Source organism: Alnus glutinosa, chromosome 6 (assembly GCF_958979055.1).
Source record: "Alnus glutinosa chromosome 6, dhAlnGlut1.1, whole genome shotgun sequence".
Lineage (NCBI taxonomy): Eukaryota > Viridiplantae > Streptophyta > Magnoliopsida > Fagales > Betulaceae > Alnus > Alnus glutinosa.
The window spans coordinates 27,964,871-27,982,102 of NC_084891.1; the positions used below are offsets into that span (position 1 = coordinate 27,964,871).

Genomic DNA, 17,232 nt, shown 5'->3' on the forward strand with positions numbered 1-17,232 from the left:
CGGACTCTGAAATGTCTTTGGATGGTCCAACTACCTTTTTGGGTGTGTTGGCGATTGATCAGAATGAATTTTTTTTTTTTTTTAATTGTTACGATGTACACCCATTTATCAAATTCATTTCACATTTTTTGATATAACATAGTTTAAGTGAACTGTAGCCAATATAAAAAGGGTGTGAAGAGTAGTATTATTTATTTATTTTTTCAAACAAGGTCATGAGCAACAAATTAGGATTTTCAAATGATCTGTTTCATTGTCTACATTAGATTTTACAAATTTTACGGATCTAATGGTGGTGTATATTTTGTTGTAGCATTGTATATACTAGTGATAATGAAATAGATCATTTCACGAGGATAACTATCTAGGGTTTTAAATATTAGCCTGAGCTACGGCTACCCTTGAGTTCAGGACAGGCCCCCTAGATTTAGGGTTGGGCCGCGTTGATGTAACAACTATTATTAGACTTGTGTTCGGATGAGGGTTGGGCCATTGCCTGCTCGAAGTTTGGTCTAGACGATATACCTTAGTGTAAAGTAAAACAAGAATTTTCCATGCAGCCATATTTGTAAGCTTTCTATCAAAATTGTCTTTTTCTTGTAATTCCAGTTGTCTCTGATCCCCATCCCCATCCTCTTAGCCATTTCCTTTGTATTCTCAGAAGAAAAAAAAAAAAAAAAAGTATAGAGATGATAGAATTTGAGCTATTTAATAAAGAGAATAGTCTGGATTTTAAAAATTTAATTGTAATGTTATTTTAGAAATACAGAGGATCCTCATCTACAAACCAGTAAGACTGACTTCTACAGTAAACGCACGCCCTTATTAGAGGTTGAGCGGGAGAGCTGCCATTTCTTTGTTCCACAGTTTGGAATCACTCGCTTGGTTGTTGTTTAAGAAATGCGACAGAAATAAAAGAGGGTTTCGCTGCTATTTTTTCAGTACGTGGTCTGGCCCTTACCTTTCAGAGACCCAGATACCTAGCACAAAAAAAAAAAGCCCGGATAATGATTTTTCTATGCCGGAAGCCGGCTTTTCTGAATAATACTAAAAATTACATTTTTATCCTACCATTATTTTATTCTATAGACGTAGCCGTACCAATCAACCCCTCCACATCATGGCTTAATTAATCAAGAATTTGCAAGTGGAAATTTGGCATTTAAAATAATATCTTGCCAAGTTGTAGTAGGCCACCCGGCCCCCGAGGGGAAGAATGGAGGACGTATTGGCCACTGGCCAGTGGGTGGTTTTCACCTTTCAGATAGTAATGGATTTGTCACGAAAGAAAGCTTCAAAGCAATTGGGTGGTAAAATAAGCAACTTGTATCACAATAATGAAGTTTAGAAATTAAAATTTGGGTCGCTTTTTGCATCGATCAGCTGATGCGATGTCAAATATTCACAGCCAAAGAAATCAAAAAGATTGCTATCGGTTCTTGTCTATGGAAGAAGATTACGAATCAGAAGATGCCAATTCTTTCGAGTGTGTTTAATCGGCTGACGAAAAATTATTTCAGGATTTCGATTCCTGGCGGAAGCCGGCAGGATTATCTTCCTCGCCAATTGCAGACTTTGAACGGCTGCCTTTTTTTGGTGCTGATATCACAACAATTTCGGCTGTCAGAGTCCGGATATTACTTGATGAAATTCCTTTCTTGTGAGGAACTCTCAAGTCTGCGTCCCACATTTCAAAGATCTTTTTGAATTTCGTGTCTCTATTTCAATATTTTCTGCGAATAACTTCTCATTTTCATGACCCCATGCTGTCATTTTCTTGGCGAACTAGACAAGCATAAGCTTGGAATTGTCTATCTTTAACGAGTTTTTCATGTGGTTCATGCATGAATCAGATAGAAATACATTCATATTACTTTTCAGGACAATGTATTTAATTACGTCTCGTTTGCTAAGATCTTTATATCACATCAAAATATTTTTTAAATTAAATAATAATAATAATAATAAAAGAATCATTCTGAAAAAGCCTAATCAATCCAACCCTGTACATTTTCATGTGCAAAGAAAAATTGGTGTATAACGCGCTATGTATGGCTGTTGGTAATAATTCCAAAGCATACTCCAATGTCGTTTTCTTGGAGGCCAGCTGTTTAACACCTTTGGACATTATGATTGTGATATGATTAGATTCATAAAAAGGGTGGGTGCTTTATGACAACACCTAAAATATAAAACTGCAACACTCTTTATGTTCAGATTTGGTGAAATTTTATTTTCAGATAAGTTTGTAACCCATAATTTTCATATGTAAAATTATCACCCAATTGATATTTTTAATCCCAAACTTCTAATTAGAACAATATCTTCTAAAATTATACGGTTGTACCATGAATCAATGAAGGACTTGCAGTAGTGAGCTATCTTCCTCGTTTACTCTCTTCGCGTGCCCTTTTGATTAGTCCAGTTAATTAATGTAGAGATCTTCCCTTCTGAATCACAAATGTCATTCATCTGAGGCGGAAGGTTCATAATCAAAGTATTTTGTCATCTTTGTTTGTTAGCTTTCCTCCTTTGATACAAATTCCATTTCATTTCTTGTAGAACCCCTGTTGGAAACATCCCCAATTCCTCCCATGGAGAGTCGGAAATATTTGGATACCCCCTCGTTTTTACGTTTTTTTTTTTTCAAATTTATAGGAGTATTTTTGTCTTCTTGAAAAAATTTAAGATAAGTTTTGTGTTTTTTTGCTGGCATGGGAGACATCGACAACTTTTTAGTAATTTAGGAAAACATTGTCTCAATTGAAAGACTGGGGCCAGGGTGAGATTGTCAATTGGGTTGTAGTAGTTTGAAGGGGTATGTGGATTACCATGACTTTCTTTTCTTCACTACTCCCAACAACACTAGATTTTTTTGTCTATATAGATAAAGTTTTCAAATTGAGTTGGAAAAAACAAATACAATTCAGTTATATTCAAAATATGTGATTCTTACATAATTTTTAAAAGTGCACATAAAAAGCAGACATTTTGAACCGATGTCATTTGAATCGACTGAACTGTGTAAGAACACCCGGCAAAATGTTACAGAAGTTGACATAGCTACTAACTCTAACGACTCATCCAAAGACCAGTCTGCCAAGAATCCTCTCCAGATCACACTCAACAAGCTAGCTAGAAACTGACTCCTCTCAAGGTCACACTCAACAAGAAAACAAAGAAGAGGCAAAGCTCAACGTCAACCATGCACCATAGATAAGATTGCGGAATGATAATTGTAATCAATCTCAGATCGATCTTCCCAATGAATGATAAGAATTAAAAACAGTTTCTAATTATAGTGCATTAAGAGTGATTAAGGTTTCACTTACCCAATGAAAAAGAGTGATAAGGGTTGAACTTCCCCCTTCCCCCTCAAAAAAAAGAGCATTTAAGGTTTTTTTTTTTTTTTTTTTTTTATCTCGTGTTTGTCTCTCTCGAATTTAAATCTTTAGCAAATTTGTTATTCAAATTGCTTGCAATTCAAACGGCAAATCTAATAAAGCCTTTATAGCCCGGCCACCTACCCATCAAGTAAGCGGAATGTCAGAAACATGCTAAAACTCTTTTATATTTAATTAATTGTTAGCAATGGAGATAATAAATCTCGATATGTCTCTCTCAAAGTCTCACACAACATTAATTTAAAGCGGAGGCTGCTTAACCTATCTCCAAAACATGCTGACTCGCATGAGACGAGAGATCGAGTAGGCAGGGGACAAAGGGATAAGATAAGGCTATGTGGACAACTGTGCTTGCTAGTTGCTCCACAGCCGCCTTGTCACTTGTGAGAAATCGGAAATCCAATTAACGTACTTCTGAAGGCATTTGAATGTTGTAAGAACTTTGGAAGAAGTTAATCTTGGGATTACTACTTTGGAAATCCAATCCTTCTTTTCTTTTCTAATTCCTATTTTTTTTCTTCTCACTATATAATGGAGCAGAACATGCATATATATAGTTTCCTTTTTGACCAGTTGTTATGAACATCTAGCGGATGAAAATATGAAACTAGAGATGTGCTTAGAGTGCATTTGGGATTGCAATTTTGTAGACAATAAGTGCGATTTTAAACCAAATCGCAGAACATAAATCGTTTGGGAACTGCGTTTTAAAAAATTGCGATTTGAAAACGCAGAAAATTTGATTTTTCAAATCACAATTAATATGGTACTTTTTGAAAACATAAAATTTTAAAGGCTAATTTGCGATTTTAAAAACTAAACTGCAATTTTGCCAAACGTCTAACTGCGTTTTTAAAAATCAATTTTCAAATCGTATATTTTAAAACCATTATTTTAAATCGCAAACTCAAACAGACCCTTAGAATAGTGCGATTTGGCAAATAGTTCATGTTAAAAGGGCGGGAAACTCTACTGCCTATGGTTTAGTTAAAATGACAGTTAAAAATGTCATAAATTAAATTTGAATTTTTTTTTATATATATATTTTTTTGTTAGAGCAAACTGCTCTATTTTTATGAGACAAATAATATACCTATTTTCTTAAAAAAAAAAAAAAAAAAAAAAGTTCTCCTTTTGGGTACTTTTTATTTTTTATGAGTAAAATGAGAAAAAAAAAAAAAAAAAAATGATTGGAGTGAGATTCTTTTTTTACTTTTGTCTCCCTTTTGGTAATGGGTCTATGAGACGAGCCTTGTCCGAGCAGCAAACCCAGTAGGTGCCCACCTGGACAAGGAGCTTCTTCTATTGACCCCTAAATTTTTTTGGCTTCCTCCTTTCTAGACTGGAAATGGTAAAGGATCTAAATCCGATTTTGTTGGAAGAAAGTGGAAGGTGAACAACACCATTCTCAAAAGAGAAATACTACATACATTTTATTTGATGCGTCAGAAAAAAGTTACTATTAATTTTTAATCTCATAATAATTTTTATTGTTACGTCAAATAATATACACTTGAGAGCATAATATATATATATTTTATTAAGAATATAAACTTGAGAGCATTATCCCTTCTGAAATTGGTACTTAATGGCGGCACCTGGTCAGCAATCAAACCGAATTGTTGGGAGAATCTACCACAAAAAGACTAAATCAAAGGAAGGAGCTTAGACCATGTGTCCATGTGGGTTAATTAATACATTGAGAACGACAGCTTCGATCCCCCTTCAATGTATTAATGTTAATCCAAAAAAAAAACGAGGAAAGATTCACTATAATATCTTTTTCAAAGAAGAGAGGCAGGAAAAATTGTCGGAGAGTTGTCAAAGGAGCTCTTGCATGAGCATTAGGGCTCTTCGGGCGGGCCCTGCTCGAGCAGGAGAGCTCCCTCAGCTCTCACAAAATTGTGTAAAAGGAGGAGGCAAATATAACAATTGGTCTGCATATATATATATATATATATATGTTTGTTAAAATTTTTGTTTTATATATTTTGTTTTTTATTCTCAAAACAAAAACATTAACAAACAATTCAAAACACATACAACATTCTTAAAACATATAAAACGTATTATTGATGCAAGGAACATCCATGCATGCATGTGAATAAGGGAGGCCGGGGTGGTAAGAAAGGTCCGGAGACCATAGGCAGTACGTTGGACGCTCAAGTTAACAAAGGACTTTAGGAGAAAAGTTGTTTGGCTCAGTCATGCATCCAATGTTGTAGAATGCTTACCATAGGCCTTATATTGATCAAAACATAAAAATAATTTTCATATTTGAGTAATTAATGCTATACTTCATATCACAATCATTCTGATGTGGCTATTAGCTAGCCCGTGGATTTTTTTTGTTACATAGAGTACTGATTTTAGTGTAATTGAATTGTGAGGAATATATAGCATTTCTCTTCACTGTTATCCCACATCAAAATATTTTTTCAAACTAAAAATAAAAAAGCATCCTTAAAACACATTAACAAACAAAGCGATGAAGGTCTAGAAAACAAAGTTTGAAAAACACATTTCCGGTCGAATGGTTTGAAGAGTCTTTCTTACACGTGGTCTTTGATCGCTGCCACAAGCGAAGGCGACAACATGACCAATACACACAATGAACCCAATTTATAAACCTAAAAATAGCCTCCCATGGCGGCTGGCCATCCTGATATTTATAATATAACTTGAATACTAGTATTTGAATGGGCTGATTTTGTCTTTAAACCCAGATTAATGCATACCTAGCTGTTGTTTTCTGGTAAGACTATCTGCTCATGGGAAAACCTAATTCATTGAAATTATGATAGCAACTGCTCTGATCAACTCTGAAGGCAGTTCAACGATATTTATATATATGTGGGGTTTTAAGGAAAGTTTCGGAAGTTGAAGCTAACTTTTAACTGTCCTCAAGAATCCAATGTTCGGGGGAGTGGTTGGGACTTGGGACACACCGATCAAAACGACCCGAAGCTAGAAATATGGATTTTAAGGTTGACTTTATACTCCTATAAGAAAACAAAAACGTGTCCAAATTGAAGAGCTTAGCTAACCAAAGTGGACTCATCCATGTATAGCTGCGAGAATGATGGACGTTTTCAGGCTGCTTTGACTTTGTTGAATTTCCTTCTACCTTATCCACTATAAATTAGCATCCTCTACAATTCTTTTAAAAAAAAAATTAGATTCTCAAATTATGTGCATTTATGTATTTTTTATATTGAACGACGTGAAAAATGTTATATATTAAACACATGACATGTTATTGAGGCAATTAAAAAATAAAATAATAATAATAATTTCAAAAAGTTTTTCTTTCACTTTTGAAGAGACGTTAACTTTTTACTAAATCAAAATACAGTTTTTTGCTTAAAACTTTTATTTGACATAAAGTGTAAGAACCTGATAAAAAAAATACTTCATTCTTATTGTTAACGTGTCACATTTTTAATATGTAGTATTTTTCATATTATTTGATGCATGAAACGATCTTAATTCACATAATTTGATAATATACAATTTTAAAGAAATTGTAAAAAATTCTGATCCATCCATTACATGCCATTGTGTCAATTCTTGACTTGATCGGCTCGGTTCTTTTGATTCTTTCAAACTTAATTTGGATTTGAACAATCATTTTATAGTAAATGAGAATGATTGAGAAAATTGTTTTTGACTTGGTTTAGTTCTAATTAACTTCTTTTTCTTTTTCTTTTTCTTTTTCTTTTTCTTTTTCTTTTTGGGTATTTAACTATAGCGTGGTTATAATTTATTTATTTATTTATATGTAGAAAATTTACCTATCTCCCTCCTATTACAGCAAATCCTTTAGTCACACGACTCGTCAATGCTGCAGCCCAAGTTAAGACACCATACTTACTAGTGAAGTTACTACATATATAGTCAATTCATCAGACACCATGACAAGTCAACTCACCATACCTAGTCCTCCATAAGTTTTCTACTTTCTAGTTTCTGGTTTACGTCTGCCATACCTGCTGATTGTTTTCTTGTAAATATTTTTTTTTTCTTTTAACAAATAGCATGTGCTTTTATAAATGCGGCAAATAGTACATCTGGATAAATAAGGGACAATACCCCTTAAACTTTAAGCCAGAAGGATCTGACTTAAAAAACAGCTGCATGTGCAAATACATTAAATCTTACTAGAATTACATTTGAGTCTCTCTTACATTAATGCTCACACTCAAATAAAAGAGGGTCTGATCTAATATCTAGCCAACACAAATTCCAATAAAATCTTAGCAGTACACAAACAGACTGTACAGGAGAAAACAAGAGAATACACAACACAAAGCAGAAACCCAAAAACAAAGCTGCCGGCAGATAGGCAGGGGCGGACTCCGCCAGCTACGGTAGTGCGTGGAGGACACGCACCAACACTAACGCCATCCAGCCGTAGATCAGTCACCATAGCTCCAACCCCATCGAGAATGGCCAGAAAATGGAGGAGCGTGGCCATCACGCGCGCCAAAAAGCAAAAAGCTCTTTGGTGCGTGCAGGTCACGCGCTGAACTCCGATCACTGGCATGACCAGTACTACAGGCAGCGGGGGCAGACAACGACAGAGAGCTCGATTGAGGGGCGCGTGTCTGAAAAAAATCAACGGGGTTGAGTAGATCTGGCTCCGAAAATCCAAGAAAAAATTGATAAAGAACTGACCAAAACCACCGTTAAATGACGTGAACGACCGCCACTTCCCCAAGTTAGAAACCTTGATTTTAGTTTACTACCTAAGACAAAAGCAAGAAAGCAAAAAACAAATACAAAAGCAAACCACCATAGCCTCAAAGGTTAGGGGAAAGACAGCCACCACCGGATCTACCAGAGGGAACAAAAGCTCCACAGCCCTAATAGCTGGGAGAAAAACTGGCCTCCACTGAAAGAACTCAGGGAGGAAACAAAAGACACCTTAGTCCACATGGACTAAAGGACACAGGGAACCGGATGGAGGGAGGCCAGCCTCCCTCCCCTGGCAAGCAAGCTCTCACTGGTTATACTCTCTCCCTCGTTAAGATGAAGAAAATAGAGTTAGTTTTACTAGCATCTAGCCAACACAAATAAAACTCATTATATTTCGTGTACAGTTATATACAAAGGGATTTGATTCCTACATAACATCACCACAACAAATGTACAACACCCCCTCACATGGGGGTCAGCCCCACACACTGGGCTACACCCCGTGTGAGAGGGTATTGTGCACTTGTTGTGGCGGTGTTGTAAATCTATCATTTTCCATATATAAATAGGATAGAGGACCAAGTCCCCAACAGGCCAGCAATTATAACGTATCAACAATATCTTTATTTCGCATAAAAAAAATACATAAAGTGTATGCAACAAACATTCCTCTTTTTATAAAAGTATATTACAAAACTACAATTTCGCTGTAAAAGAATCTCTCTATTACCTATTGGGGTCAAGATGGATAAAAAAAAAAATTGTGTACATGATCTACACGTGCATACTATATAGTTGAAATGCCCAATTCTATTTTTTTTTTTTTTTTCTAAACAACCATTTTATGACATTTGTCATCTCAAACTATCATTTCATGACTTGCCTTGTATATTGGGAAATGATAAAAATACAACCTACATGGATCCCATCCTAATGTATCTTGGAGTTGTACACTAGTTATACATGAATCACAACCCTTGCATGCTAGATATTGGCATTAAAATTGATGGAAAATAATACACGTACGTATCTTATATGTTCATATTTTAGATTTGAAATATCTAAATTACTTCGTTTTTAGAGGAAAAACTGATAAAAAATAAATGAACATATAGACAAGGGGTTAAGGGGTGAATGACTACCCACATTAGACTTTTGGGGTTGGCCGACCATCCCTTAAAGGCTTTAACTACTTATATATTGAGAGTAATGCTACTCTACACACATTTTATGTTGACTAATGTAACGTGTTTTAAGTAACTGATATGAAAAGTCACTTAAAACACGTCATGTCAATCAATGTAACATTTGTGTGACAAATAGGAGCAGAGAATATCATTACTATTATTTTGGGGGTGGCCAAACAATTCCTTTAGCCTTTAGGAGGTATTCGGCCTCTCCCAAAAGCCTAATAACTGCCAACCCCTAGTTTTTTGGAGTACTTGAGCAGTACCCCCTCAAGGCATTAGGGATGGTCGACCATACCTCTATGTGATGGACTTCATTTTTCGTCATGTTAAAGTATTGATTAAGTGATTAAATTTATCTATTCCTATCAGCTTTAGCTTTTGAGATAAGTGGTAATTTAACATGCATGTATTAATGCAGAGGTCCTGAATTCTAACATTGTTTCTTTTATTTACCTCTTATTTTAATTAAATATTCCACGTGTTGGGCCGCACATATTAAAAGGGAGTTTGAACCTAGACGTGAGGGGGAGTGTTAAAATATTAATTAAGTGATTAAATTTACCTTTTTCCTATCAACTTAAACTTTTGAGACAAATAATAATTTAACATGTCTATTTTATCATCATCGAACGAATAGGTAAAATCGGAACAAAATAGTTGTTTGAGAAGGCCAAGATTCACAAAATGGTAGTTTGTAAATGTCTGTGCAAATATAGTTTCGGACAATTTAGACATTTTTAAGTCCAAATAATCCCATGTCGACCAAACTAATCGCAAACATTATAATAAACAGTTACTTTTAAATTGATAGACACAACTTTTCATATGAGAATAGTATGAAATAACAACAAAAATCCGCTCTTTTTAATAATAATAATAATAATTATTATTATTATTATTTTAAACACTCTTTTTAATAATTAAGGTTAATTGACTTCTATTGTGAATTTACATTTAAAAGTTCAGAAACTATAATTAATTATGCCAACGCCCATTTACGTATATATTTTTATAGACTTACCGTACATAATTTTATATTTCCTTATATATTAACTGTTGACCTGCATGTCATGTATTGTTGTACGTACTATCACCTCATTAATTACTATAACAAGTAAGAAATATAGTAAATAATGAAGTTATAAATGCTAATATGGCAAAATATTTATCATTTAATTTTAAAATAACGATTGATTTTAATATTTTAGGAAGAGAAATTCTAGTTGGCATACCCCATCCTACTTCCATCTCACTGGGCTTATATGGCAGTTAGTATTTTTTATTTTATTTTATTTTTAAAACAAAGGCTGATGTTGTAAGAAAAATTAGCATTGCTACGTCAACTTAGCATAGTGGGACTCGGGAGTATGATAAATAACACGAATAATGTTTATTGCACAACTTTTACACAACTCTAATAATTTTTTATTTCTTTTTAATAATGTTTCAACTATTAATCATCAATAGTTAGAGTTGTGTAAAAGTTGTGTAAGAGTTGTGCAAGAAACATTACTCAAATAACACAGCCTTTTAGGAATTCTAGGGAATCCAAATTCCTAAAATTTTAGGATATTCTACTAAGGGTCTGTTTGGGTTTCTGATTTCAAAAAATGCGATTTTAAAATAGCGATTTGAAAACTTGATTTTTAAAAATGCAATTAAGTATTTGACAAAATCACAGTTTAGCCTTTAAAATTGTATGTTTTCAAAAAAAAAAAAAAAAAACCATCTTGCTTGCAATTTAAAAAAGCATATTTTTTTTTTTTTAAAAAAAATGCAATTCCAAGTTGTTTATTTTCTGCAATTTGGTTTAAAATCTCATGTTTTGTCTACGAAATCATAATGTCAAATGCACCCTGAGTATGTTTTTTTAAGAAAAAAAAAAATTAGACACAACTCTTTTACAATTCTTTAAATCACAATTAGTATTTTTTAAACTAAATAGTCGAAATTTATGATATATCAGCATTTATCTCTTCATTATTTGCCATATTTTTCAGTAATAAGTATGGTAAATAATGAGGTAATAAATGATTGATATTTGAAGTTTATTACCTTAAGAATTCTAAAAAAAATCCAAATCCTTTTGTATCCACTATACGGTCTATACCTCTATTGTTCATAAGAATATACGTACCAATTAATACAGGATATTTAAATTCCTTTATTCTCATTATTTCACAAAATCCAATTCCGGCCAAGATACAATCCAAATTACTAGTTGAAATTAAATAAATAAATAAATAAAAAGTCCCAAAAATTATATTGATTCGGAATTTATATCAATTTTGCATCTCACACGCGACTTCTGGCTTGCGTGGCATATATAAAAGATCAACTTCAATAAAAAATATCACGGGTAGCTTTCTGCAGTTGTCTTGTTTGCTTGGTAAGAAAATAAAAGATCAACTTTCTTTCCCAACAATCAACATATTGGCTGAATATAAATTCTAACTGTTAGATTCAAAAATTATTTTTTGTCGGGTCCGAGGTCTAGCTCTTCTGTCCTCATTCCTTCAATAATACTTTCTCTCATTTCATTGAGGTTTAGATTCAAAAATTATTTTTTGTCGGGTCTGAGGTCTAGCTCTTCTGTCCTCATTCCTTCGATAATACTTTCTCTCATTTCATTGAGGTTTAGATTCAAAAATTATTTTTTGTCGGGTCCGAGGTCTAGCTCTTCTGTCCTCATTCCTTCGATAATACTTTCTCTCATTTCATTGAGGTTTTGACTCAAGTGATAAAGGATTGTGAAGGGGGGAAAAATCCTTGTTCATTGTCAAAAGAAAAAGACCCTTTTGTTAATGTTCGAAAACTGTTGAAACATAACGTACGAGCATGCTTGAGCCTCTTTAATTTGTAGTGAATTCCGAAAATTAATTTCTTTTTACTCAATGATACTTATGAGTATCCCCCCCCCCCAAAAAAAAAAAGAAAGAAAGAAAGAAAAAAGAAAAAACAACATAGTAAACAAGTTTTGACCGTCACTCGTTACTTCGTCAATGGTGGTGTCAGAACAGAGTAGTGCTTTTTATTATTTATCTACTTTTTCTCACTTTTTTATATTTTTTTAATAACAATTAACATAAAAACATTCTTACTTTTTTTCACTTTTTATATCACATCAATAATTTTTTATTACTATTCAAATAAAAAAATTCACTACAATACAAATTTTTTTTACTTTTTTATACAAATTATTTTTACTTTATATCACATCATCACTTTTTACTAATTTCAAAATTAACAACCCACCCCTCTATTCTATACAAGTATTTGCCAAACATCACCAATATCATAAGAAAAACCACATAATCAAACAACTGATCGAACAAGTTTGACCTCAATTGCCACAAGGCATGCTTTTGTTACGTTACTTACCAGATAAGGCTTTCTTTTTCCCCTAAAATTTGAGTGGCAAATATTTTTTTGTTACGTTACTTACCAGATAAGGCTTTCTTTTTCCCCTTAAATTTGGGTGGCAAATATTTTTTTATTCAATTTTTCATTTCGAATAACAAATAATCTAATCAAAAGTAAATTTAAAAGAGTAGCATCGTATAGATATTAATATTATAAAAAGGCAAATTGTGAAATGACCTTTAACAGTAGATCATGGCTATTTATTGCAAGAATGCATATTCAGGAAAAATAAAATGCATACATTGATTAGCACATTATATATATATATATATGGATAACATTTTTTTGCCATTGATAACTGCAAAATGCCAAAGACAAAGGACATTATATATTTGATAGCGGCTTCTGTCCCGTTCCTCTTTTTGCGTTCTCATAGCCGTTTACCATAAAGCACAGGCATACATACCTACTGCAAAAAGAGTTGAGTTGGGCCACGTAAGCACATTGCAGCCTCTATAAAAATACCACATTGCTTCCGACTCTGGAAAATCTCATCTAAAACTCTCTCCTCCCTCAAATTCTCTACTAATTAGAGAAGAAGATTTTGGGATCCCTCCTTCTGCCCCCTGCTTCTTCTTCTCCTTTTTATTATAGTCATTTAGTTAATTTTGATGGCTCAGCTAGCAGCATTATTAGTGTCATTATTAACACTTGTTCTATCAATATCAGGTAATAACAATAAGCCCAATAATGTGAAAAACATACAAAGTTATCATCTTTGATAGTTGATGCAAATCTTTTAAGTTCAAAATTTCACTGACGAAGTTGTTTTGTTTAATTAGGAGTAATTTCAACGACCTTCACAATAATAAACAAGTGCGAATACACAGTATGGCCGGGCATTCTATCCAACGCCGGTGTACCGCCACTGTCCACAACCGGCTTCGCGCTCCAAAAGGGCGAGTCGAAAACTATCACCCCACCGACCTCCTGGGGCGGTCGCTTCTGGGGCCGAACCCACTGCTCCCAAGACTCCACGGGCAAGTTCTCCTGCGTCACAGGTGATTGCGGCTCCGGAAAAGTCGAGTGCTCAGGGAATGGCGGCGCGCTGCCGGCGACCTTGGCCGAGTTCACCCTCAACGGCGCTGGTGGGTTCGACTTCTTCGATATCAGCTTGGTCGACGGGTACAACCTCCCTATGATGGTCGTGCCTCAAGGTGGGACCGGTCAGAATTGCACAACCGTTGGCTGCGTGACCGACCTCAACGACTCTTGCCCCTCGGAGCTCCAGGTCACTAGCGCCGACGCCGACGGAAACGTGGCCTGCAAGAGCGCGTGCGAGGCCTTTGGACAGCCACAGTACTGTTGCAGCGGCGCGTATGGTTCACCTAACACATGCAAGCCTTCTTCGTACTCTCAGATCTTCAAGAAGGGGTGCCCGCAGGCTTACAGCTACGCCTACGACGATAAGACGAGCACTTTCACATGCGCATCCGCGGATTATACAATTAGTTTCTGCCCTACCCCTAAGACCAGGTAAATTTACTCTAAACACCCTCCACTTTTTAACGTTCATTCTAGCTTTAACACTTTTTTTTTCGTCCATAAAAGTTGATAAAGCCTGTCAATATTAACGTTCATGTCCCCCATGTATGATGTTACCCTCCAAACTTTTTCATTTTTTGTTGCGGCTATTATGTCAGTGAAGTCTGGCACGGCTCTGTGCCGACCTGCTTCTCCTCATCTTGTCAATAAATTCGGCAGCCCAACACGCAAACGGGAATTGAGGGTCATAAATCATACACACGTCATTTAATGCTGCACCTAGAGGCGGTTCAATTGTCAAAACCTCCTAAACCTAACCTTTCTCAACAACAGCCTTGCTAACTTGCAGTTTACAAAAAGGAAGGTGTAGGTGTCTGTTATACTATTGAAATATATAATTTTTACGCAGCTCGAGATATACATGTAGATCTCACCATTTATGAATTTTACCAATATATTTAGAGTTGTGCGCATTTAAATTGTGCAAGAATTATTTTCTTTACAACAATTTCGAGTTAAAGGAGTAATTCACACCTAATTATACAAAAATTTATTAAATAGAATTACCCATTTTTCACGTTTCTTTCACTTATAATAAAGGACGCATAACAATTTTATAAAATTGAAAATTGAAAATTGTTCTTTCTTTGAAGGATGCATGTTCTGTGGTCGGCAAAATGCCACACTATTCCCGAATCTCCATACTCTATACGCCTAGAGATATGGTTCAATTCTTTAAAGCCAAACAGCCAAACCGGCATATGAGATTTGCACGCACTCCTATAGCACATCATGACGTTGTCGGTAACGGTCATTTTTTGGCTGGGTAGTAACGGTTAGTTAGTAGGGGTAATATTGGCCAACCACAACACGACACGCTTGTTAACTCGTTATTACATATGTTGCTAACGGTAAATTCTTTGGTGCAGCCAAAAAGCTTCGCAGGGTACGACGTCGCAGGCGACACCAACTTCAACTGCAACAACCTCACCGTCCATCTACGGGACGTTGATCTACGAGGGTTCCGGCGACGAAAGTAACGCATCACCGTCCACGCGTGCCCACGTGTTCGGATTCCATTCTACTGTGGGTGTAGTCAGCATCGCGGTGGCAATTTGGCGGTTGTGGCAGCTCCCCTAACTTTTCTGATAACATGTTCGAGTTAGGCCCAAAATCATCCAAAATTGCCAACCCAACATCTAGCCGAGCTATGGGCCTGTCGGCCCCACACTTTTTGGGTAGCATGGGCCATGTGACATAGATGGGGTCCACAAGGTTGGCCATGGTGACGGGGATACGAGTCATGATGGTAGCATCTAGTACGGGCATTCAATGTGAAAGGGAGTGTTTTACTCAAAAATTTAAAAAAAAAAAAAAAAAAAAATGTAAAAGGGAGTGAAAAGAATAGAATAAGGAATTCTTTGAATTATTGAGTCCAATTTTTTTTTATAAACGAAGAGAAGGGATGGGAGATTCATTTGTTTGTTTAAGATACAGTGTCAATTATTTTAATGTAACCACCACATTTGGTGCAAAAGAATATGTCTTTGTTTTTGATGTCGTATTGCTGTGCATGTTGTGTCCAAACATATATACATAAATGAATTCGCATAGAGATAAGATCAGGGGCGGAGCCAGCTTTTAAGCTTTGGGGGGGCTAAATTGAAAAAAAATAATTTGGGGGGCCAAAATTACAAATTTTTTAAAGAATAGGGGTAAAAATTATTTTTTTTTCTTTTTTTTTTTTAGATTTTTTTTTTTTTTTTTTGGGGGGAGCCCTTTATAGTACTCGAAAATTAAGAATAAATTATATAGTATGAATAATATAAACAAGGCTAGCACTATGTGAGACGTGGAAGAAGATGATTCAAGTAACGGTCTAGATTTAATTACTTTTTTAAAAAAAAAAATTGAAATTAAATTTAAATAGTTAAAAACTGCAAGAGATTAGTTTTTGTTAGAGTACTTGAACCAAATCTTAAACTAACAAGTGAGCAGTTATAGTATGAAAAATGACACTCCTCCAGTGCATTTGTCCACTAATATAACCTTCTTTCGTGGAGTTATTACTCGTATAGGTGAGGCAATATAATGTCGGTTGGTTAGGCACTTTTGTAATTTTCAACTTTCAAGCTTTCGTATTTAATGTATGATTTTGTTTGCAAATAAATACTGGTAGTTGGGATCATTTCATTATTGGCAAACTTTTTTTTTTTTTTTTTTCAATTTAATTTATTAATTAACATTTATTCTTATCACACGTAACTTTTACATACATTTTAAAAATATATGTGATTTGTTAATTCTATTAAAAATATGTGTGAAAAAAAATGTCAATTCAATAGAATAAAAAAGAATTTTTCCAATTCAATTTGGAGGTTATACCCTTTCATTATTTGGCACTCGGTGGCCACAAAAAAGTCAAGCATTATAATTTATTTACCTATTTATTTATTCAAATGAAAATCGGTCGAGCTGGATCTCCCTTTCATAGGATTATTTATCATATGTAAAAGAATAATTTCACAACTAAGGATAGGATTGGGTAACACATTTGTTTTTATTATATTTTAATATTTTTTAAATACATGGTTGGGTTGTTTTGATAAATTTGAATTCTACTCAAGTTTTATCCATTTTTTTTAAAAAAAAAAAAAATTGTCTCATTTTTTTTAAACCATCCAAACATAATAAGAAAAATATTTTTTCGATATTCGCAATTTTGAATAGCGTAAAGAATAGTATAATATAATACAAAAAAAATCATACACCCAAACGTACTTTTAAGTGTTTCAATAATCTGTATTCGGTCCAAGTCAAGGAATACTCAACCGCTTTGTTAAATCACCAGTACTTATCCCAAAAGCTTAAGTTGATAGGAAGTGTCGAATTTAATTATTTAATTAACATTCAAACACTCTTTCACATATGAACTTAAACTCCCTTTTAATAAGTGAATCTCAATACGTAGAATATTTAACTGAAATATAAGAGAGTTGACAAATTAAGACAAAGTTCGAGAAGAAGCAATA

The 17,232-nt window shown here is 34.4% G+C and overlaps 1 protein-coding gene across 1 annotated transcript; it reads left to right on the forward strand.

The window, feature by feature from the left end:
* Positions 1-13,199: 13,199 nt before the first annotated feature.
* Positions 13,200-15,757, forward strand: LOC133870424 (pathogenesis-related thaumatin-like protein 3.5). Its single transcript, XM_062307548.1, has 3 exons — positions 13,200-13,384; positions 13,498-14,191; positions 15,130-15,757. Exons 1-3 carry the CDS (start codon positions 13,327-13,329, stop codon positions 15,338-15,340), a joined length of 963 nt encoding a protein of 320 aa, XP_062163532.1. The 5' UTR covers positions 13,200-13,326; the 3' UTR covers positions 15,341-15,757.
* Positions 15,758-17,232: the final 1,475 nt, after the last annotated feature.

Bases quoted from the DNA above. Each gene is read 5' to 3' on its own strand.
- LOC133870424 (XM_062307548.1), top strand. From the start codon at position 13,327: ATGGCTCAGCTAGCAGCATTATTAGTGTCATTATTAACACTTGTTCTA. The intron at 13,385-13,497 runs GTAATAACAATA...TTGTTTAATTAG, and splicing joins ACTTGTTCTATCAATATCAG to GAGTAATTTCAACGACCTTC. The intron at 14,192-15,129 runs GTAAATTTACTC...TCTTTGGTGCAG, and splicing joins TGCCCTACCCCTAAGACCAG to CCAAAAAGCTTCGCAGGGTA.